We start from the raw sequence: 25,583 nt of genomic DNA, 5'->3' as shown, positions 1-25,583 counted from the left end.
AAAAGCTTACTACTAATTACTAATAAAAAGTTTCTATGGTTTAGGTGCAGTGGTAGAACATTATGGCTATGGTAGATGTGGCTATAGCATACCGTATAAATTAAGTCCTCTACAATACCTGCAATAAGCATTTTATACTTATACCAACCCCGTACGAAGGACGGTTACTCAGCTAGTGTTTTAATATTTGAAAAAGAGTTACCACTCATTTAATGTATTCGTTAGGACGAGCATGTTTGTGTGGTGTATCTTGGCCATACAATACAACGAAACAAAACTTTTTAAAATCGCATTCCTGTAAAACTTTGTTGCTTTCTTGAAATAATAGTTTCACGAAAGTGGAGTTTTTATTCATCTTTAAACCCAAGAGATAAATTATGTTTGCATAAAGGAGCTCATGAGATTTTACTAACCCACCAAATACTCAACGTGACCTTCTGTTTAAGTTTTTACACACTTCAAAACATTTTAAATAAATACTTTTCATATAACGTCATTTTTAAATGAATAAAAAAATCATTATCATAATCTCCATTTCTACCACTAAAAATATTTATAAACCTAGAATCTTTGGTATTAATTTTAGTTGTAAATTGGTTAATAATCTTATAAATTAATGATGCTATGAGTGTAAAAGTCGTACTGTCATAGACAAAAGAAATACCAATAATGGTCTATTGTCTGTGGTACTGTATAAAAGCAAAGTAAACATCAACGTGTATGTAAATCTTTGTTCATGGGAAATTCGTAATATATCCTCATTAACAAGCTCCTGGTGTCAACCTCTGTAATATTATGTCACTCAGTTTTTGGTTTATCATGTTTGGTTGTTCATTATATGAGCTCCTAATAGTCGTTCTTTGTATTTTGAAAACCGGATAGCCTACGTTTCTTTTAAAAATGTTTGTTTCTGGAAAAAAAAGAAAAAAAAACTGTAAACTTCACAATTGAAACGTACACATTTTGAAATTCTAAAATTATTTCACTATGACGGTATCTAATTCAACTCAACACAAAGGACAGGTTAATTAATTAACTTGAACGCATCCCATGCTGCACAATACACAGTTTGAACCTGAATACGTCTTGCTGGTACACAATCGAAGTACAGTACTTGGAATGACAATTCAGGCAGTGCCATTGAATTTTCATTGCATTATGAAACTATTAACTATTGCATATTAAACTATATGAAAAGTCTAAAATCACTTTAGCTAACATGACATTCATTAGCCCTAGGGGCTTCGAACACGCCGGGTCTAGTAAAAAATATAAATAAATTAATGTAGTATTGGTTGAATTTATCCTAAATAAACGCATAATTACTTCAATAACTAACATTTTTATTGTACCTTAAAGTTTGCCTTGATTCCTTCAAGATAAATTATTATTCCAATGTCATAAGTACTGGCCCTTTGTTGTAGGCTAATACAATTCTATTACTGAAACAGGAACCTATTTGCACGTGTTAGATTAATCCATTCTATAAACTTGCAAACTGTTTACGTACATTATAAAAATGTTTAATATTCCATTCCCACCGCCGTCTAATATGTTAGACAAGATGTGCATTATTCATAGGCTCAAGAGGATAAGATTATTTTATTCATTCTTGTGCATTCATTTGTGCATTGAAGTTGCCTGTTCAAACTGAACTGAACTTGATGTTTAACAAGAGAACGTGTCATTTATTGGTGTGTTCTTTAAATGACACATGCATCTGAATCAATTCTGAAACATATGATTTTGCGTTGAATGAGTAAGGATACAAGTTGCTGTTTACAAGTACAGTGTTGTGGACAATTTTGATTGATAAGTTGAAAAGTCGAACGAGAATAAGTTCATCATACACTTCTTGTCTCGTTTAACACTCACTTCCGGTCACGTTTCTCATTATGTTCCGTTATTGCTTTTGTTCGTTCTTTCACCTTACAACTTTGTTAATTATCGGTTTATTACGATACTTAGTGAAAGTCACGGAACTAACGGTTTTTTTAATTTTTTTTTTTTAAGCTTAGATTAAAACAAACATATCATTTATTGCTGGGTACCTGTGAACTCCGTTTCACCTTACAGTAATAAACTGTAGTATTATTTAAGCTAAACTTAGTTTAGGCTTTTATGATCGTGACATGACAAATATTATAATCAGTAGTTTATTATGATAATAAATAATGAAAATAGAATTTATCAAAACTATATAAATCGCTTAAAGTCCTTCGATTGTAATCAAATTAAACATTGTATGTGTAGCTTGGGATGCATTCGTGTAATTTTGTCTTCATCCTGTTTTGTTTTGGAATTTATGAGACTCGTCCGTTATAAAAAGCTCTTAATATTTAGACATTTTCGTATTCAATTTAAAATTTATTTTAAAATTATTAAATTTTATTTTCAATAAATAATTTAGATAATATATTATTTTGAGGTTATGAAGATGGCTTATCATATAACACTCATTTAATGCACATCCAAACACGATATATTAACTACAAATTGAGATTATGTTACCAAGGTTGACACCAAAAGCTTTAATAAAAATACATTTAAAATTAAGGCTACCGCAAATGAAAATTTACCTAAATGTAGGATACGAAGCAGTTGATGTTTTTTGCTCCTTATTCTATGGTGTGGGTTTTTATAAACAGAACATAGCAAAATAAATAATTTATTTAAAATGTGGTAGATTTGTTAATCTAGTATCAACCTTGTAGATTGGAAAGCAGGATCTTTTGCATTGTACCAACAAATTAACATAAATAAAGCATTAAATACAGGAATAAATTTTGGAAAACTTTAACATTTGTGTACTATTTTTTTTTTTTTATTAACTTATCGTCTTTTTGTATGGGGATTGTGCTTTAGCTCTACACTATCAAATATTATTATCAGTTTAAAATTGGTCCCTCCATTGCTTAAAAGAAACAACCCATTTTTTAGTTTTCTTATGGATTCAACATCTATGTTGAACAATTTATGCAATTCAACATCTAAAATGGATAGCTATATCAAAACATTCGAGGTTCTGAAAAGTACGTTATTATTAGGAAAGGATATAATTGTTTACATTCTTAATTTAACCATAAATAAAATAAGATGTTCTTAAACAGTATTTGTAAGGTTATGCAGTGAATGAACTAAAAAGAAGATTTCGTTGAGTATTTGGTGAGTTAGTAAAATCCCAGGAGCTCCTTTATGCAAACACAAATTTATCTCTTGTGTTTGAAGATATGAATAACTCCGCTTTCGTGAGATTATTCTTTCAAGAAAGCACCACGTTTCGCCAGGACATAATCATCCGTTTTATTTATGTTATATATGATAAAATGTTGCTAGAAAGAAATGCTCATTCTAGCAAAATAACATACCGTTGTGTGTACAGATTCGTTAATACAAAAGACGTAATATTTGAACCCAGTGTTACTGTAAGTGGAATTGGACATATACCAAATACACACGTATTCCGTTCATACTTTCATTATGTTTGTTTGTTATTTATATTTAAAGTCTCATTGGCACCTAACAAATCGAAGGATCAACTCAATTCTTTTTGGAGCTGTGCAGAACTTGTTTGCTGTGTGATTTGACTTCATGACCCACTGAAACTACCCGAAAAGAAACAACAAATTAAACATTCTAGCAATATAATAAAAAATACATGTTCGATATTTATAAACTGCAAACTTAACATAAGAGGGTAAAAGAACAATGTGGTATGCTAATCGAAAAGTTAATTTTATACTGAATATATTCATATTGACTAGAATATAAGAAGAGCAAAAATACAATTTTGGAGAGAATCGCTTCTGCGTCGTACAACTGAGAATACAGATCGTAAAGTATATTGTTATCAGGCGTACCAACCTGGGCCAAAGCTCAGTGAACACGTACATGATTGCCAAGCGCGTTCATTCTAGCAAGAAATACTTTTATTTATGTCTTTCGTCTTTATGGGCTCAATTCACTTGCGTCAAAAATATCACAATTCGGCTTAGTATTTCTCTCTTTTAAATTAATCCAAAAATTGTTACATCATAAAAGTATTTTTATAGCAATGCTACATAAAAATACTTAACAAATATTCAAAGTTATTCAACAACTAACTGGCTACGTGGCGTTTTAGGATTTGAAAACATAAAACCATAGGAAAAATCAAAACGACTATCGGGAAAGTTTGTTCCCGATAAGGCTTTTTTGTTTTAAGACATTCTCTGCTCTGTGTTTAACCCAAACTCACTCATAAAATATACATCAAAACAGACGTCTCAATGTGCGTATTTGTAAACTGTCTTTGGTTTTTCGATTCAAACCATATAAATCTAAAAAGATGTAAATTAATGTTTAAATTAACATTTTTATTTAAATTTTAACTGTACCTTAAATTATATTATAACGCAAAAATAAATTAGGAATTTAAGTTTAAAGTAGAATTTTTTTTTTAAGTGAGAATCAGTATAAATATAATCAGCAGGAATTGCCATTGCCTGACGAGGTTTCAAAAAGCCTTGAGGAAATATGACACCCGATAATTATTAAATTTGACAAATGCATTATGCTAATGCAAGAGAGGAAAATGCGTAACGAGAACAACAACTCTAATAATAGTTACTACCTGTATGAAAATAGCATTAAGTTCAAATACAGTATGATAATAAGAGTTGAGTATCTAAATTTATTTCGTCTGGGTCCGTATTCTAAGATTACCGACATGCACATTTCTACATATTTGTCATATATTATAAATAACATACAAAGTAATGTTATCCCAAAAATGACGCTGAAAAATTATCTATATCTATAAAAGAGGAAATATGTATGTATATACCCTATGGACTACGAAACCGCTCGACATATTGTAATGAAACTTTCAGGCATTATTCAAGGATGGTTTGTGTGACGTTTGGTGCAGATCCGTCAAAAGAGCTCCGTCCCAAAGGGTTTGAAGGGATCCAATGTCGGACTTTTGGAACTACAATGTACAAATAAATATAATTTAAATGCAGATTTTTACTTTCACCGACTGTTTTTTTAACCAACTCCCCCACTACCAACAAAAGGAGGAGGTTCTCAATTTGTTTGTGGCAATGTTTTTTTATGTATGATCACGAATTTCTCTGTGATTCTTTTACCGATCAGTGTGGTTCAACCACCAAAATAACCAGGAGAGTTTCTATTTGGTACCATATATAGCATCATAGAGCCGCATGAACTTAAAATACGTGAGCTTGACTAATACCAAAGTTTACTTTATGGAAATTATTTCATTCTTTTTAGAGCGTTTGAAGTCGGTTGTATTTTTTACAAAAATAAATTATAGGTTTGAATAATCACAACAATAATAAAAATAATGCAAATATTTTCATTTTAATTTAAATTCTAACTTATTTGAGAAAATTTATTGGTTGAAAATTTGAGGGGAATTTAATTTAAGAATTTAATTAATCATATAACAATTATAATCTTTATTCTTATTACAGTATCCTGTACAACTCCCATCAGAAAAACAATTTAACAACTTGCTGCCTAAACAGAATTATACTGTAGTATCAAAAATATTTAAGTATTGCGACCATTTCAGCTGTCGGCTCCTCTTTAACCGGTTGAAAACTAGTAATATCAACAATCACAAAAATATTTTTGTTTCTATTTTTTCCAAAATTTGTTTTTATGAGCTATATTTAATTTACGTAACTGGTAAAAGTGCTTTTCAGACTAAATATTTATTATTTTGTGTTTTCATGTATAATATCCTGGTAGGATATCCCAGGAATATCCTGGTGGGATATCCCAGGGATCAGGATTTGGGCGGACATAGGGATATCCCAGGGAGTTCCCCAGGACATTGCGAGATATACAGAGGATATCCCCAGGACATTCCAGGATATTCTTGTGTTGTGTGGGTAGGGAAATAGGAAAAACCAGGGATACATACAGGCTTTTAAATTTAAAAAAGAAACAAACAAAACTAAGAAAGAAAACAAATGAACACTTGCCCATAAAGGGGAGAGGATGAGTTAGAGCGAATCTCATTAATCCCTATCGCTCAGGGTGGTATTGGGATGGGAGTCGTGCTGTTATAATTGTAAAACACAAAATACTAAACGAAACTTAAATAACTGTACCTTAAGATTTCAATAGTTGCCTTCAACTTTATGCCAATTACTTGAGTTTTTATTATTTTTTTATGTCCTCCATTTTCCCTGATACACCGCCAAGTTTTTTCCACATGGCACCAACAGTCACTTGGCGAACAAAGAGAGCAGAACAGAGTCCAAGCGCCCAAGTGTTGCTCAGTCCACAGGTCGATCGAAAGAGAAATCCCAGGAACCAGTTTGCTCTGCTACTACAGTATATCGTCAATGTGGTTGTCGAAGGTAAGATCTGTCACAAAGGTAACACCCAAATCTTTGACCACTGAGACTCGTTTCAACAAAAACAACTGACCATCTAATTGCATATTGAAAGTGGTACGGTTCTCGTAATCTGCCGATTGCCGAATGTCTTTAATGCTTTACTTTACTTTCTTATTGAATGGCGACCATACAAAGTAGGTATTTTAAGCCAAGTATGTGTCATGATTGAACACTTGGCAATATTCAGGGTCATTTTGTTGGAAATGCACCACTCATTAATTGAAGTTAAGAGTATTGTTAAGTTTGTTCGTTTATTGTTATTTTGATTTTAATTTATTTTCTGTACGTTAAGTACAACTTACCGAACTTACTTGGATACTTGATACTACTTGGATACTTGTATTCTTTATCTTTGACCGTGATTACGGATAGATAGCGTCAAATTTTATAATACTTTACAATAAAACATATATTTACAACACATAAATACTAAAGGCTAATAATTAAACTAAGGTTAACATAGCACCATTGAATATTTAACAATTAACATAGCTGATCAATTTGTATAGTGTTTGTGTAGTTATATCATATAAAATGGTTAGTAGTAGTCTATGGTGGACAACAATTTCTAAGCCTTTGACTATTCCCTAACCAATCACACCAGACGTAACACAAAAATTACATCCGTGCGTCCGTCCGTCAAATAATAACGTCAACTCAACGAGAACGAAACGAACACCACAAGCAAGCAAAGCAAACAAACATGGCTGAAGCAGAAATTAGTGATAAAACTGTGTTTGAAAACAATATAGGTGAATTAGAAAACAATTCAATGGACATGGAAATGAATAGTGTATCTAAACCTAGTAGTAAGCAGTGGGTTAAATTAAATGTTGGTGGTACGTGTTTTTTGACGACTAAAACAACTTTATCAAGAGACCCAAATTCGTTTTTATATAGACTGTGTAAAGAAGACTCTGACCTGATATCTGATAGGGTAATTAAAATATCCATTATAGCCTACCTACAATAATATTATTTTATTATTAGATTAATGAATTCCTTTATTCGTTCTTCAATATTTAAGTAAGAAGGGCCTAACCAATAACCATGCAAGTTAGGCTACTGACAACCTAGCCTAGGCTAGGTTTGACCTACTGTAATTGACAAATGTACTGCCAATCAACAATGTAGCCTAACTTATGTAAAATAGCTTTGGGGTACCGTTTCTTACCGGGCTATGCTAATACTGATTGAGGCTATCGATTCAATTAGTAAACCTTCATTCCATTTTTTCATTAGCAAGTTTGGTTAGTACTTAAACTTAGGTTCAAAGGTTATGACAGTTTAGTTTTATAATTGATAGGCTATAGTTAGCAATATCATGGTTACTATTCACATCCCCCAAATCACCTAAAACGTCCTAGGCTATAGGCCTAAGACGTTTTTAAACTGTTCCTAGACACCAACACTAACTTACAACTTTCTCAGGCTACAATTTACCTGGTAAGTTAGGCCTATCTACAAAGGTATATGATGTAATTTTTAGATGTCTATTTATCTTTTTTTTCACGCTGAATCCAAAAATGCAATCAGTTTTTGTTGGAGAGATTCCCAAGTGGCTTTAAAACGAAGGTTAAGATTACGAATCTAAGGTTAGTTGAGCGGTAGGCCTAAGTTACTGATGGTAATATGGCGTGGTGGAATGGGTCCGTATGTGGACTGAGAACTTAGTGAGGAGAGCAAATAGCTGTTTATACTCAACTTAATGCGGAATGAAATCAATTAACTTACCGTAGTTTTGAAACCAAATAAGTTAATCAGCATGTGGGTAGGTAGGTCAGGTTTTATGCGGATTCGTGATTTTATTTAGGTAAGTGCTTTGAAGTGAGGTTAGATTAGGAAGGAAAGTTTAGGTTATTATAAACCGACTCATGGGCCTAATTTATGCTACTTCAAGACTGTTTTGCACAATTGAAATTAGTGGTTGAAATACAATGAAATAAGTCAACAATTTAACAAAAAATCTTGCAGTCTGGAAGTAGCATAAATTAATGAGTCGGTTCATTATAACCTAAACTTTAACAACCTAATCTAACCTCACTTCAAAGACTTAATACAATCACGAATCCGCATAAAGTCCGACCTATCTTCCTCACATGCCTATGTCATGCATCCTCTTCTGTCATAAAAAGTGATTTTAAAAATTAATATTTAGTAGGTTAGGTTCTAGGTTAGATTAGGCCTAGGTTAAATTAAACTTAGATTAGATTAGCTGATTTTAATTTAATATAAAAGGGTTTCAATAATAACTTCTGTACTGCAGTAACTTAAATGTCTTTAAAATATTGTTACCTAGCATGGGATCTCTCATTGTTGGGGTTTCCATATTACACATGTAATATGCATGAAATTATGCACTGTGGCATGTTTTCACTTTTAGGCACAATGGGATTAGGGCCTATGCACTATTACCTATTGAAGTGGCAGTGTCATAGCTTCTATTACCTACTTGTATTTTACGAGAATAAATTCCATTGTTTTATAATTAGGGTAATGTTGAAGTGATTAATAGGTTAATTGTGTAGTTGAGTTATTGTATTTTCTTAACGGCGTCAAAGTCCATTTGCTATTACAAATCTAATTATTGCATATTGTAATTCAGATTTTGCTCTCATGTCGTCGTGTCAGTTTTAGTTTGTTAGCATCGATTGTAAACATCTAACAGCTGTCTCCACTCCACAAACCTTCCGGGGACCCCTTTCGTTAGTGCTAGAACTTGGACTCGTCCAAACCACAAATATCTGAATCACTCAACGAAACTGAAGTTTAGGTACCTAATATTAATTATTTAACTGTACAGCCACTTAGGAATCTCTCCGACAAAAACTGATTGCATTTTTGGATTCTGCGTGAAAAAAACTGTAGCCTAAGTAACTAAAAATAATTACATCATATCCCATTGTACATATACCTAGGTAGTAATTACCCTTTCTCAAATTACTTTTGGTCGCCGAGACTTCCTGTAGGACACCAGAACTAGATTACTAGACACTACCCCTAGAAAACTCGCTTAAACATCGTGACAGGGCAGTTACTATACAAGACACCTAACCAAGATTACTAGACACCACGCCCAGATTACTAGACACCATACCTAGATTTATAGACACCAAGCCCAATTTACTAGACATCATAAGGGTTTAAAAACTTGAAAACAGGACGATTGCTGTCCCCTATATCTGAGAAAATTAATACTCACCAATAGTAATTAAGTCTATTTTTTTCCAATGTGTAGCCTTTGTAGTTCATAAACCTGATCTTATTAGCTATAAAATAATTAATAACATTTATTATTGCCAGAAGAGAAATTCAACCTCTGGTTTTTGAGTAATCTGGGTCACACAAACAATCCTAAGTTTTGACAAGGATATCTACAATGAATTATGCAAATTATGATTCCAATAGCTTTTTAGATACCCAATAATACCAAAGTGTGAGAAATGTGATTGCTATAAATATACAAGATGTTAAAAAACTCTAAATAAAACTCTAAAAAAATTGCGGTAATGATATCAGGATCCTTCTATATTATTTATCTAACTCACAATACAAATTACAGGCTGCAATATTTTTTTCTTTAACCAATATACTGAAAAGTATAATTTTTTGCTTAAAAATAACCATTAAAGTTAGCGATTTTATTTATATGCATACAAACCACCATGTGACCCACTATTTCAAGAATGACTCGAATTACAAGTAATGTATGTCACGTGACTGACATTACATGTAAAGTAGGTAATGCGACTGACATTACACAGTAACTCAAACGTATAAATGGGGAACTTCTATGTATTAAACAACACTTGTGTTATCCTTTACTATAAAAGTGTCACCTTTTCGTTATTATCGTCTGCTATTAACACTAGGCGAGGTTCGTAATTTTCTCGCAAATCTAGGAGCCAAATTCTCACTGCCCACATTGTTGTATAATCCCGCCCATCATCAAAATAGGTAAAGTAAAGAAAGTAAACAGAAATAATTTTCAATTATATTGTCGGTTACAGAAAAATTAATTCTCAACATTGAAAACTCATAAGAGAAGTAATTTGGGTCACAGAATTCACCAAAAGTAATATAGGTCATACATCAGATCCTCAGATTTTGTGACCCAAAATACAGTGACCGACATTAGCATTTTCACTCTAGTCATTTACTAAAATGGAACTTAGAGGCCGTGGTTCCCTTTGCTGGCCATAAGTTTGGTTAAGTATCCGTCTGTCTTATATTTTTGTAGTTTTGAATAAGTTATTTACCATATTGTAACAGTTATTATCAATACCGATCATTACACAAAAACTTAACGCTTACAAAACAGATTTTAAATCAAGACTTTCCGTATAAACTAGAAAGCCTGGCATCACATAATGTCTAACCTACTTCACCCACAGTCAACAACGAACAGAGAGAGGGTTGAAAGACCTGACGAGAACTGGTTTCGACCCTCGAACCTAGCATTACATTCACGGCCAGGAACACGACTTTTAACGATCGTTATTGCCAGTATAATCTCATTAAAATGCCTGTTTAGTAATTTGTGTCAATATTTTAACTTTATAAATTAATTCAAACCAAATATTTAAAATTTATTGCCTTAATATTACTGAAAATATACAAGTTTATGTATCCAACTTCTAACCTAGGGGACAGGGTTTTTGCAATAAATACAGTAGAACCCCTCATATCCGGCCTTGGTTTTACCGGTCCTCTGTTTATCCGGCCCCTTCCAGGAAGCCAATATCAAAATCTTTTCTCACACCTTACAGACGTTTAGATACAAGCACTAGTCTTTGTGACTGCTCAAGTCATAAAATAAATTGTTCTCATTATTTATCTGTTTGTTTATACATTTATTTGCTGAGTCACTATAGTCAGTTGAGCTAGTAGGCCTAACCTCTGATCAGTTGGCTGATTATTTCCAAAGTGGATTTAGTACAGTACAGTACGAGTACATTAATTTTTGTATTTCACAAAATGGTTAATAATGTTGAGTAGAAATGCAAGTACCATTTAAGTCCTAATGATCTTTAAGTACAATTTATTGTCATTTTTACCTCCATTTAAATATGTTTTGTTACCTGGAATCATAATATTTGTACATTCATTACTTACAGTAATGACTTTAACCTACAAATATTTTTTTTCCTTTTTACAGACATGTTTGTTTTTCTAAAAATGATCCCAGAACACAATTAAATGATACTTTTGATTGCATATATTGATTGATTACCTATTATTATTAGGTATGAATTGTCATTTTCATAGTAGGTTGGTTTATCCGGCCAAATCGTTATCCGGCCAGGGGCTTGGTCCCGTGGTGGCCGGATATGAGGGGTTCTACTGTATACCCAATTAATATTCTTAGCACAAAACCTCTACAAGGCGAATTTCTCATGAACTATGAGGTTAACTCCATAGTATGTAGTTTTATAAACAGACGCTTAAGTCTCTACATGAAACCCCATCCATACCTCAGTCATTGTTTGGCACGTGCCTGTGTAGAGGAGAAACCTTTATAAGGCGAATAACGGCCGGTAACCTCGATAAAACTAACCTCTTTACTATGAATACCTCGATAATTTTTCCCCTACCCCTTGAAATTAATCTTAGAGGTTCAACTGTAATATTAACTTAAACCATGCTTTCAGTGACCTAAAGTTGTGTTCACATTAGGCAATTTTGGTTACAATTCCATATTCTTTTTCAGGATGAGAAAGGTGCTTATTTGATCGATCGGGACCCTACTTATTTCAGTCCTGTGTTAAACTATTTACGGCATGGAAAACTAATCATTAATAAGGATTTAGAAGAAGAAGGTGAGTCTTGAATTGATAAAGAGAACCATGTTTTCTAGCAACCTAACTTATTTATAATAGTTCTAAGTATTTTAAGGCTGGGTTTTAGCGAATTTCCCTATAGGGAAGTAGCTATTAGGCCTACCATAGGTAGCACGGTAAGACCTAGGCCCGGGACTGATTTACTTTTTCATTTTGATGCCCCCTGAGACCAAAAACGCCAACCGTTCAAAATGTTATATATTTGTTTCCGTAAACGCAATAACTTAAGTAATTTTTTTCCAATTTTCAAAAAATTTGGTTTTAAGGTGCATAAACTTAAATTAGTCCGCGAACCAGCATGATAGGAGCATGGGAACAGGGTTTTGCAGGGGGTTTTATAGTTAAAATTGGGTTTTCTCATTTTTGACGGTCCCTAAAACACAAAATTTAGCAATTTCTCTCTAGACCATTATAAAAGAGCTTAAAAAAATAGTAGGCTATATTAAAGAGTTTTTGTACGGTCATATGTTACAGAGAAAATATAAAAAAAATGTAAATTTAAAATTCCATTTTTTTTTAGAAATTTGTAAAATGCTATCGTTTGCTTGTTTATGGATATATTTTGATCAAACTTGGCAAATTTATTTATTTTAGGCTATTCTAAGCTATTATATTACTAAAAAACACACTTTATTAGGCTGCCTGTATTAGGCAGCAAACCTAGGTTAAACCTAATGTTATTTAAATATATTTAATTTCAAATTAATTCAGGCAAATGGAAATTCACTTAGTCTGCAGGTTTAAGCGCTGCGGCGGGGGTATTTTCATTTCCTTGTTGTAAAAACAGACTCAGATAGTCTTTTTATTAAATGAAAGAGTTCTAAAATAATTGGACACTTTATTAAACAAAATTAAGTTCCTTAACAGTATTCCTAACTTGTGATACACATACCTCTCTTATTTTGAGTGGTACACAGAATCCATTCTGGTGGTACATGATAATGTAATAAGTACGAGTATTTTATGTCAGAACAAGATTGGGGAGGAGTGTCAGCATTAGTTCAGTTTTGTGCAAACTAATCCACCTCTGAGTTTCCTACTGTCAAGTGCATAAAGACTATTTAAAAATCAGGTAAAGGCATAACCCAACAAATATGTAGGCCTAGGACCAAGGGCGGTTCCAGGGCAAATTTTCGGGGGGCATTCTGTCGGGGGTATGGGGGGTATTCTAATTCTAGGCCAGCGTGGCCACGACCACCGTAGGTTTGGGGGGTATGGAATACCCTCCATTGCGAGAGGGGTGTCCGGGTATAAAAAATTATACTTGCGAATTCGACATTTTAAGCATTCTGACGAAGTAAAAGTTTAATCTCTTGTAATCTAAATACCCCCGCCGCAGCAAACCTGCCGACTAAGCGAATTTCCATTTGTCTGAATTTAGGTTTAACGAGTACCTAGGTTTGCTGCTACAAGGAAACTAATAAAAGTGTGTTTTTGAGTAAAATATTGATAGCTTAGTACAAAATAGATAAATTTGCCAAGTTTGATCAAAATATATCCATAAACAAGCAAACTACAACATTTGACAATATTCTCCATAAGAATAACATGGGAATTTTAAATTTAAAATTTTTTTAATTTTCTCCGTTACTAATAATCGAACAAAAATACTTTTATATACTAAATTATTTTTTTTTTAAGCTCTTTAAGAAGGTCTAAAGAGAAATTGGGAAATTTTGTGTTTTGAGGGTCAAAAGTGAGAAAACCCAAATTTTTACCCCATAAAACCCCCCGTAAAGCCCCGTTCCCATGGTCCGATCGTGCTGGTTCGCGAACTCATTCAAGTTTATCCCGCTTTACACCTTTAAACCAAATTTCATCAAAATCGGACAAAAATTACTCAAGTTATCGCGTTCACGGACGTATATATATATCCGTACTAGCAGAGAACCCGTCCTTCGTACGGGATTGGCATTATACTCAAGCTTTGTGTTTGCAATGGGGGGAGGACACAGTTTGAAAAAAAGTTGCTTCTTTAAATTGACGATATACTATAGTACTATACATCTACCATAGCCATAATGTTTTACCACTTCACCTAAACAATAGAAGAAAAAAATCATTTAAGTTTAGCAAAATATCACAAATTATTCATGAAATTAAAACCATAAACATAACTGTAAACAATCGTACTTTGACAGTCCTCATTGTGTATCACAGATTTTGGTATTAGTTCAAATTAGCTGTTTTCATAAATGAAAAAAAAATAAGCGTCCTAGTGCTGCACCCTGTTGGTAAATCTTATAACTTTTAATGCATTTTCATATCATAGAACCAACTTCTTAGTTGAAACAGCTGACTAAATTCTTTAATTCCCTTTAAATATGAATACTCATAAGGTTAACATGGGGAACTAAAGAGCCACTGGGGCGGAGCCCGAACGGATTTTTGAGATAAGAATATGCCTATATGTTAATCGGGAATGTGAGCTATCATTATGCCAAATTTCAGACAAATCCGTCCAGTAGTTAATGCGTGATTGAACTTCAAACAAACAAACAAACAAACACACAAACTTTCACATCTATATATATAAAATCCAATGTATGTTTGTATATTTGTATGTTTGTATATTTGTATGTTTGTCCTTTATGGACTCCGAAACCGCTCGACAGATTGTAATGAAACCTTCAGGCATTATTAAGCATTATTCAAGGATGGTTTGTGTGAAGTTTGGTGCAGATCCGTCAAAAGGGCTCCGCCCCAGTGGCTCTGGAGTTTCCCATGTTAACCTTATGAGTACTCATATTTAAATGGAATTAAAGAATCTTAACAGCTGGTTCAACTAAACTATCTGATTCTGTGATGTTCAATAGCATTAAAAAGTTAATAGGTTTACCAACAGGGTGCAGCACTATATTTTTTTAATTTATGATAACAGCTAACTTGCAACCAAAAGGTGAGTGAGCGTAGCGAACGAACTTCAACCTGGAGGCGAGTTAGCGTAGCGAACGAGCTAACCTGAAGGCAAGTGAGCGCAGCGAACGAGCTCCAACCTAAAGGTGAGTGAGCGTAGCGAACGAACTTCAACAGCTAATTAGCAACCAAATGGTGAGTGAGCGTAGCGAACGAACTTTAACCAGGACATGATTGAGACATGCGAACGAACTCATCTTGAAAATGAACGAGCATTTTACATAAATCCACACTAGGACAGGACGACGTCTGTCGGGCCAGCTAGTTTATAATATTAGTAAGATATATATGTCCCTTGTTTTGGCCTTAATGTCTGCCTATTTTTAGCTCATTTGCAAGGTTTTATTAAAACGGATCTGAGAAGCTTAAAAACAATGTTAATTATACTGTTCTATATACCATTTTGTTTGGAAAATCATGGGCTTCAATATTATATATAAAACATAAGGAACATTTGTTTAAAAAAAAATCTTTAGGTAAAAAAAAAATATTTTAGAAAATTTTCAAAAAAAAAATAAGTTCGCGCTCAATGAAATTGTATAAATTATAGGCCTATAAATATTTGAAAATAGCCACTTTGTTCTAAATTTTATGAGGATTACAAATATATAATCATATAGTGAGGTAAGTTATCAAATAAATAAGTTATGAGTGAAAAACAGATTTCAGTACATTGCGTTTAGCTAAGAATGCATAGCCTAACCATAGCTAGGAATCTGGCTGATAATTTACATCAATATCACTACCTACTTCTTCAGGATCATCAACCAGCTCTTCAAAATTACTTAAATCTTCTTATAATGCACCACGTATATCACTACTTTTGATTTTTAACACTAAAACAATGATAAACGTAATAAAACACATCAGTCATCGGTCCGAGGATAACCAAGCTGCTTACAAATACGCACGTCAGCTGTCTGCTACAATTACGATCGGCTCGGAGAACATACAGCGCTGAGACAGACCTCTGGAGAAAGCTTATAATTTAACGAAAAGAACGATACCTAACTCGATCCAGTTCAATCCGATTCAGTCAGTCATAGAGCCTTTGCCGTAAACAGTGTTCGTGAGTCGCTGCAGCGACGCATGACACTCGGAGGGTTAAATATTATTTTCTTGCATTTTTAGGGCTACTAATATAATAAAAATCAAAAACATATTTAACAAAGTACCCTTTTAGTAATTATTTTATTTTTCATGACAACATGTTTCGGAACTAAGTCCATTATCAAGTCATTTTTACCATAACCTCATTCTTTAAACTAACAAAATTAAAAATATAATCATATGTAAAAATAATAAAATATAAACTATGTTAACTAAATCTTAATAAATTTTGGTATTAATTTTTTCATTATACTATATGAATGTTTTTCTTTCCTTCCTTAGTTTTTCAATTTTATCGTAGATAGGTTGGTTTAATTTTGGAATCATTGTGTTAAGTATATTGTTGGGGTCCTTTTTGTTGTGTATATAAATATTTAGCTCTTCTTTTGCATTAAGTTTCTCACGTTCTTTTTCATATTCTAAAATTGTTAGATTTTCTTTCATGTTTTTATAACTGTGGTCTGTGTTCATTATATGGTCGGCGAAGTTCGACTTCATTGATGTTTGATTTTTTGATTTCAATGCTTGTAGATGTTCTTTGAATCTTGTTTTAAAACTTCGAGATGTTTGACCTATATAATAATTGCTACAGTCACTACAGTTTATCTTATAGATTCCTGATTTGTTGTACTTTTCGTCTTCATTATTTTCTGTGTGTTTGATTTGTTTATTGATTAATTGGAATATATTGTTCTTAGTTCTGTAACTTACTCTTATATCCTAATTTTTAAATGTATTTCTTACTGCTTTAGTCATATATTTGTTATAAGGTATATATATATTTCTTTTTCTCTTCATTTTCCGTTGATTTTCTTTGCTTTTGTATTTTGTTTTTCAATTTCTTCTTTATCATATTGTCTATCATTTTTGCCCTGTAGACATTTTTCTCTGCTAAGTATTTAATGGTATTTTTCTCTTTTTTGAAATTTTCTTTATTCAAGGGAATATTAATAAGTCTGTGGATAAGTGAATGGAAAGTAGCGATTTTATGACTCCAAGGATGATTAAAATAGTATGGAATAATCATCGACATATAAAACTAACTGGATTGCGCGCAGGCCGTAAGGCTCGTGTAGAGCTTTCCGAGCCAATACAGGTGTGTATAGGGGTTGCCGCATGGGCAAATTGAAGGCAGCATGTGGGATATAGCGCGCGAAACCGTGTTGTCGACACCTGACCTTGGGCGCACGTGTGTGTTACAATAACCTCCCTACATATTACATATTAACGTACAAGTTTTCTCAAGACCACCTGGAATTGTTATTTTCCTGTATAAGATCTCGAGGAGGAAATAACAATAATCCAAATGTGAAACAGTTCCAGTGGGCTTTGAGAAAACTTATGTTTCGCAATGTAGGTTTACCCCATCTAGCCTACTAACTTACAATCATTTCTTTAATCATCAAATAGGCTGAATTCAAAATAAGAGAATACTAGCTTTTACTTTCAAAAATTCTTTTAAACTAACAAAATATAACGATAGAAATATATATCTATATATCAATAGTGTCCAGCCATCTGATAAAGGCAATTGCTTATCATTTGACTTCAATCGACAAAGTTCTGTAATGAGCTTCAACGAATTATCCCAAGTAGTTGGACATAGTGATGAAGCCGATGATGCTGATGATATAGAATGTTGTCATACATGTTAGATAAGAAGGCATAGAAGAGTCGTCTTACTATAAAGACAATGTACTATATTATATTTGTGGTTATGTTATTCGAAAGTTGGATCCTAAACTAAAATGTGAAGAATGCAGTAATCTTTTGGTAACTGGCGATTCAAATCCAAGCCCTTGCACTCATTTTACTGATTTTCTATCAAAAGGAAAATTAATCAGGGCTTCGCCAGATGTACTGAAAATTGTTAAGTTCATGTACAATCAAATTGTTGCATATTCCAAGGATTGGCAAAAAATTTGATGCTTCAAAAACTATTTTATTAGCATGTAGAACCTTTGCTGGTAACGTTTTTCTCAATCATAAAGGTAATAATGAATTTGGCGAGGAAAGCCATGACATGAAATTAACTAGGGTGGTCTGCCGTTACACTTTAGACGCATAAATGAGCGAAGCATTATTTAAAGATTGTCAATGGCTAAAGCAGCTAACAACCTACAATATGTTCCCTTTCAACAGATTCGCCGTTTGTTTGCCCGATATTATTTCAATTCTAAAGAATGACAAATTTATCTGATAGTTTATACTGCACCTTTGTAGTGAAACTGGCCATCCTGACCATTTGCTTGTACTTTGTAAATGGGCATAGCAGGATGTACTCGTGCAATCAACATTTGTTCTACAATCGTCAGGTCAGTTAATTCGTTCGGGACACTTGACACATCCATATTATTTAACACCGTGAATTTAGTTGCATTTGAACGACAACGCGAACAAATCGGTGATTGGTTTGAAGCTGTAAGTTGTTGGCGATGACAGTTAGCGCAAGTGTAATATTTTTGTGCATCTAATTCATGTTGGAATTGATTAGCTAACTGCCTATCATTATCAGCTTCTTCCGCCACTGCTTCATCTGGTTCTTCTTGTTCACGACGCCACTCTCTTACAATATTTGCATTATCGGTGCGACGACCAATATTACAACGTGGCCTTTGAGGCATGCTCAAAACAAATATAGCAAAACTGTTACTTCCATTGATAAACTGTTACATTCCAACTTTAACCTATGATGAAAGTAAACATTGAAATGTAAACAAAACAGTTACAAACAATGATCATATGTTCATCTTATTTAAATGAAACGAGATAAACCCATATGTCATAAACCCAATATAATTTTTCTTTCAACTTACATTAAAATAACAAGCGAAATTGCGTGACCCGTAAAATATAATCCAGAAGGAAATTTGCAAATATTTTTTACCAAAACATTGTGCTCAGTATTCTTTAGCTGTTGGCCAAATTGCATATCAATTGGTCAAGCCATTACATTCTGATGCCCTTACAAAGAAGTTACAAAGTGAGGGAAAGTGAGCTTCGCTCAATCAAACTAATTGGTATTATGTTTAACAAAATTATATGCCACAGCATTTCTAAGCGTAAAACAGCAGAAGCTTCTCTGTCAAAGCTTGGTATGCGGCAGAAGTTAAATAAGCTTATTCTTTTTAGCAATGTTTAGGCTAAATATGTTTCTTTGTTTTACAAAGTTTCCTAAATAAAATGTTTCTTATACAATCTAACCTTGTTCTTACTAATACCTTACCCCAGAATATTTTGTATTTTACGAGAAACTGATAAAACCCATTTTTTTTACATTGACTATTTTGTATTGTAACATTGAAACATTGATTGTTTCAAGCTTTTACACAAACAAATAAAGAAACTCCACTAAACACTAGCCAAAACTGCAAAGGTTATAACGTTTACATATGTTATGTGATGTCGCGGAATACACAATGTAAACAACAATGTTGCCAACTGTTGTGTGGTGTAACCAATCGTCATATCCACAGACCAAGCGACGCACATTAGCAGCAGATATCCCTCTAGACCGATACAATAAAATCAGGGATTTAAAATAGACCGTTGCTAAGAAATACGCTGATTAATAACATTGAATACCGACGCAACTGTGCGTCGTTAGTCTAATTCAATGTGACCAGCTGACGCAAATATGTGTCGGTGGTCTATTGTGAGAAACGAGTCGACGCACAATTGCGTCGCTGGTCTATGCGAACGTAAATTCCATATAATTGTGGTAGCGAACGAGTTAAAATAAAATCACAGAAAACATACTACTATTCCAGAATGCTAACCGAGAGAGCTTTGTCTGTCAATTCGTAGACAGCGCCACCAGCACTGCTCTGCTGGTGCATTGTATGCTGGTTGTACAATGCACCAGCATAGCAATGCTGGTTGCGCTGCCTACAAATTGACAGGCAAAGCTCTCTCGGTCAGCATTCTGGGTAATAGTAGTATGTTTTCTGTTGTAAAATATTATTATTTATTAGCTAAGTATAAAGCCAAGTTTTATCAACATATTTCCATAAACAAGCAACTACAACATTTTACAACATTCTCCATATGGATAACATGGGAATTTTAAATTTTCTACGTAACCAATAACCGTACAAAAACACATCAAGATACTAAATTATTTGTTTTTTTAAGCTCTTTAAAAAGGTCTTGAGAGAAATTGGGAAATTTTGTGTTTTGAGGGTCAAAAATTAGAAAAACCAACTTTTACCCCATAAAAACCCCCCGTAAAACCTTTTTCCCTTGGTCAGATCATGCTGGTTCGCGAACTCATTCAAGTTTATACCGCCTTACATGTTCAAACCAAATTTCATCAAAATTGGACAAAAAATTACTCAAGTTATCGCGTTCACGGACAGATTATGTGACTACGGATTTGTGTTTTTTATATATATATATATAAAAGTTTTGTTTTAACAAATAGTGTTTGGACTCTGGGGGACGTCAAAATGAAAAAGCATATCGGTCCTGGCTCCAGGTCTTACCGTGCTATATACGGTTATAGTTGCTTCCCTCTAGGTAAATTCATAAATAATGTTACAATGGGCATGACCCAATCAGACTAATAGACCTTTCAAACAAAGGCCTAAATTAATTGAATCATGGTAAACAAATAATTTAAAAAATGCTTTTGCCCAGTCAATTTAAAAGGGTCTATGGGTATCTTGTAGCACGTACGATAAAACATGTCTCAAAATATAGTTACCAATTCTCTCTCCAGGAGTACTGGAGGAAGCAGAGTTTTATAACATCACAGAACTCATCCGACTAGTGAAAGAACGCATTGTGTGCCGAGATACCCGACCTCTTAAAGACTCAAAGAAACACGTGTACAGAGTGATACAATGTCATGAGGACGAGCTCACACAAATGGTGTCCACTATGAGCGACGGCTGGAAGTTTGAACAGGTAAGTAGTCAGAATAATCATTAGACATGAAATAAATGCATGGACAACTGTAAACATTACTATTGTAATACAAAAGATTGTGACTTCAATGTATTTGTGTTTAGGCTTATTAAAAGTCATGTAGAAAATAAAAACAGAATCTAAAAGCTAAGTAAATTGTAAGGTAGGCTAATAGTTTCTAATAATTTGTGTACGCCTGTGTGTATCTTATTTCTTCGTCAACACAGTATTGTAAAGTTGTTAGCTTGAACATTTTAAGACTTTTAAAGGTTTAAATTTATCACTAATAATTGATAGATATTTTTCCAACTATTTAGTTTCAGTTTGTGAAATGTTTTTTGCATATTTTTTTACTTGCTCTTAACTAACCTATCCTATAAACAAATTACAGCTGATCAACATTGGCTCACAATACAACTATGGGAACGAGGATCACGCAGAGTTCCTGTGTGTAGTGTCGAGAGAGTACGGCCCTCGAGACAGGAACACCAAGGAGACTGAACCTACTGACAGGGCCAAGGTATTTAACTTACAAGTACATAGTGATAGTATGCAGTCCACTGAGAATGGTCAACTAAGGAAAAAAATAAATAGCTTACCAAGCATTTAATGACTCTCTTAAATTTTGGTTTTCAAAAATTAAATTGAGTCAAATGTAGGTTACATTTTTAATTTTTAAACTTATAGCCTATTTAACATATCATTCCCATCGCCTTTTGACATATCTTGGAATACCTCTTGCAACTTGGAACTTCCTAGCATTTTGTAAACACAATGTCAAATTCCAAAATACGATTGCAACGTAAATGTTAAATCTTGTAGCCTACTGGACAAACTGGTCCTTTTATAATGGTTTTAATACAGTAGACTCCCTCTTATCCGGACTCCTCGGGACCGAGGCCAGTCCGGATAACGGGGTTTCCGGTTAAACCGATGTCCCCAAAAACTTGTTAAGACAGACTGTTTACTGTGATATTCTACTTAAATTTAGGAGAGCATTGTATTAAGACATGTGATCACTGGTCTCAAATCTTTCCCACGAGAACAGACGTTTCAGTACTGCCCACTTCCTGCCGATCTAGTCCGGTTAAACCAATGTGCTGATAAAAATTGTCCGGTTAAAGAGATGTCATTTCCACCGAGTGTAGTCCGGTTAAACTGATGTCCGGTTAAAAGGTGTCCGGATAAGAGGGAGTCTACTGTATGTTAAGCCCCTATCACACGGAGCTGGTTTTCTCGCAGCTAGTAACTAGCAGCTAGAACCAGCAGAAAACCAGCATCGTGGACTGATTCTCCAGCTGCTTGAAACACTCGCATGAGCTGGTATCTCCAGCCGCTGGAGGTTTTAAACAGTAATATTACAAGCGCTTGAAGAGTCACTAGCAGGTCATGTGACTATCTGTAGTCTCTAGCACCATTCCAGCTCTGTCTGACAGTGTCGTGCTAGTTCACGCATTAAGAAAAATGAATTTAAATTAATTGAACACTTTTAAACTAATCGAGAATAAATTTAAACTTTCATGTTTCAAAATTTTTCACGCATTGTCATAATTTTCTTGTTGTTACGATTGCTACATCTCACATATATTAATTAAATGAATCAATGAATGTGATTTTTTGTGTCGAGGAAAGATAAAGTCCTTTTGTTATACGCCTAACACAACTTATTTGATTTTAATAAGTTAATTTACATGCCCATAGTAGAAACAAAATAATAGTTTTTATATATTAATATTTTGTTTTTTCGTGGCACTTTTTACTTCTACAACATTATTTTTGCTACCATTATTATGAGTGTGTAGTTACATCCAATTAGATTCCCAGACTTGTAAGTTGTAGCGCTAGTTCTCCAGCTTCGTCTGACAGGACTTCTAGCGCGCTGGAGAAATAACAACTAATGCTGCTGGTTCTCGCAGCAAAAAATAGCTGCTGGAACCAGCTCCGTGTGACAGGGGCTTTAATGAAGACTTAAGATACATAAACCACAAATTTTGTTGGGGAATCTATTTTCCTTTCTTATTAGGTCTTAGGAAATCCACACTTGAATGGGTAAAAAATATACCATCAGTTTGTGCAAATGTTATTGTAACCCTTTGTCTGTGACACCACAGAGTTTTCCTCCGGGTGCATTTGTTTTTATACAGAAATATAAAAACCAATATAACCAAGTAAAAGTAATATATCGTCAGCTGGTAACTTTAGGAGTAACAGTACCTTGCATGCATCTTTCTAGGAACCGATTGAACATTATTTAGATCTCACACCTCCCCCGCAAAACCCCTATTTATCAGTTGAAGCCCGAACAGTTGCGTAGTACGAGACCGGCTCCGTGCGTCACCGATAGTGTTGTTTTTGTTTGCTATATATTTCTTATAAATATGTAGGCCTAAAGTAAGTTTTTTTTTTATTTCATGAACAATTGTATTTATTATACATGGATTTTATACGTTTTAGTATTAATATAGGCCTATGTATACAAATGTTGTTTGTCTAATATTTCAACACACGGAAAAACACTCCATGTGTCACCGATCGTGTTGCTTATGTTTGCTATGTATTTTATAAATATGCAAAGTAAGAGTTTGTTATTGATTTTTTTTACAATTTATTGATTATAAATGGCTTAAATACATTTTTGTGTGTACAAAACACAGTTTTTGTCTAATTTTTCAACACCCGAAAAAAAACTCTGTGCGTCACCCATGTTTTAGAATCAAAGACACCGATGAAGGGTTAAATTACAAGACTATGTTTTTTCAAGATTTTTTCTAAGAGTAATATATTTTGTTTTAATACTTTATTCTTTCTCCTAATTTAATAATTGAGGTATTGTGTACCATGACAGGTTTTAATTCTTCTTCTTTAAAAGGCTTATGATTGTTGTGTGATAAGGTTTTACTTTGCTGCAATGCCTGCTGAGTAGTTTAACAGAGTTTTCAATAAACATGCTCACACTCACAGACATTTAGACAATTTGCCAACATTTGTGTGCAATATATTTATATTTATATGTATATTTATATTGGCAGCACTTCAATATAACAGATAAACAAATCATTCAAAACTCATGGCCATAACTCACATTGTTCACTAGTGCTGGCTGGTATACTACTAAAATCAATCTCCAAACTTAGTAATTCATACATATGCACAGTTATTGAAAATTAGTTTTTTCTTTACAAATGTACAGTCATAAAAAGTTTTTACCAAGTATTATTTGTTTGAAGAGTATAAATCACACTATTTTGATGCAATCTTCTGTTTGTTGCGCTTACTTAAATAAATTGTAAATGACACTTCAATTCTCTTTTAATAGTTCTGGGAGAAAACATTTAAATTCTTCAGTTAGGGACACCTATAGAACTACGAAATATGGTTTTAATCATGTTTGTTAGTTCTAATACTTGTCTTTGAGAAATTACATTTAGTTATAATGTATGTCGGTGATAATTTAATTTTGGAATAAAGATAATTTTGTTGTAATGCGTTTTGAATATTAATTTCAGGTGTTGCAGCAGAAAGGATCAAGAATGTGAAGATTTGGACAGTAAAATGCCTCACCTGATGTACTCATTTTAGCAATTCTAACTCTAGTTGAAGGTGACAATTCACTGATTTAAAAAAATAGCGGCATTATGATTTTAAAGTATTATTTATGAAATTGTATTTTAAGAATGTGCAAAAGTACAACAAGGTTTATAAACTTTTAGCCTAAGTTATTTTTTGGCCCTTGTCAGTTTGACTCAACCAATTTTGATTTTTCATATTATCAATATGGTTATAAGTATTGGTTCTTGCCTTGCATTTTTTACCTTGCCGCTGGGTATACGGAGCAAAATCGATTTTCATCTGTTTTTTGCTCATCCTATTTTTATTCTAGCATAACTGTTGAGTATTTTTACTATAAGTTTTATGGTCAGGTCTTTGAGTTTAAAGCGTGTATCTGTAATCAACATTTAGTTTTCCAGAGAGGGTTTTAGTGTTGTTTTTACTGCAATAAAAATGTTTAAAGAAGAAGCTAATTAATTTTGACATCTAGACAGCCAACATGATGAACTTTTTTGCAAGTTGGGAACAAACTTGTACGTCACTCCATTCAGACAGTTTTTATGAAGATTAATCTTGAGAGATCCTACTTGTTGTTTACACAAATCTCCCAGTAAGGTGAATGATAAGCCATCCAATTAATTGAATGAACAATGTGAATAGTTATATTGTTGTAAATAAACACAAAACCTACATGTGAAATTCGAAAAACAAAGTTTTCTTGCCAGCATTATTTGTATTGCTTTGGTATAAAGGAGAATATAATTCCTTGTGCTCCTACTTAAACTCAAGCGGAGCGTTTTCTTGTAACATTGTTGTTCTATACATTAACCCCTTCTAGCTTGATACT

The 25,583-nt window shown here is 33.3% G+C and overlaps 1 protein-coding gene across 1 annotated transcript; it reads left to right on the top strand.

Moving 5' to 3' along the window:
* Window positions 1–7,076: 7,076 nt before the first annotated feature.
* On the top strand, window positions 7,077–24,896 carry LOC129000177 (BTB/POZ domain-containing protein KCTD5-like). The gene is made up of 5 exons (XM_054427121.1): window positions 7,077–7,350; window positions 12,124–12,232; window positions 21,000–21,187; window positions 21,579–21,707; window positions 24,694–24,896. Exons 1-5 carry the CDS (start codon window positions 7,117–7,119, stop codon window positions 24,721–24,723), a joined length of 690 nt encoding a protein of 229 aa, XP_054283096.1. The 5' UTR covers window positions 7,077–7,116; the 3' UTR covers window positions 24,724–24,896.
* Window positions 24,897–25,583: the final 687 nt, after the last annotated feature.

Source organism: Macrosteles quadrilineatus, unplaced genomic scaffold (assembly GCF_028750875.1).
Source record: "Macrosteles quadrilineatus isolate MER2022 unplaced genomic scaffold, UCM_ALF_1.0 Scaffold_8__2_contigs__length_117827958, whole genome shotgun sequence".
NCBI classification, from domain to species: Eukaryota; Metazoa; Arthropoda; class Insecta; order Hemiptera; family Cicadellidae; genus Macrosteles; species Macrosteles quadrilineatus.
Note: the sequence above shows the minus strand (reverse complement) of the source record. Positions and strands in the feature narration are given on the sequence as shown.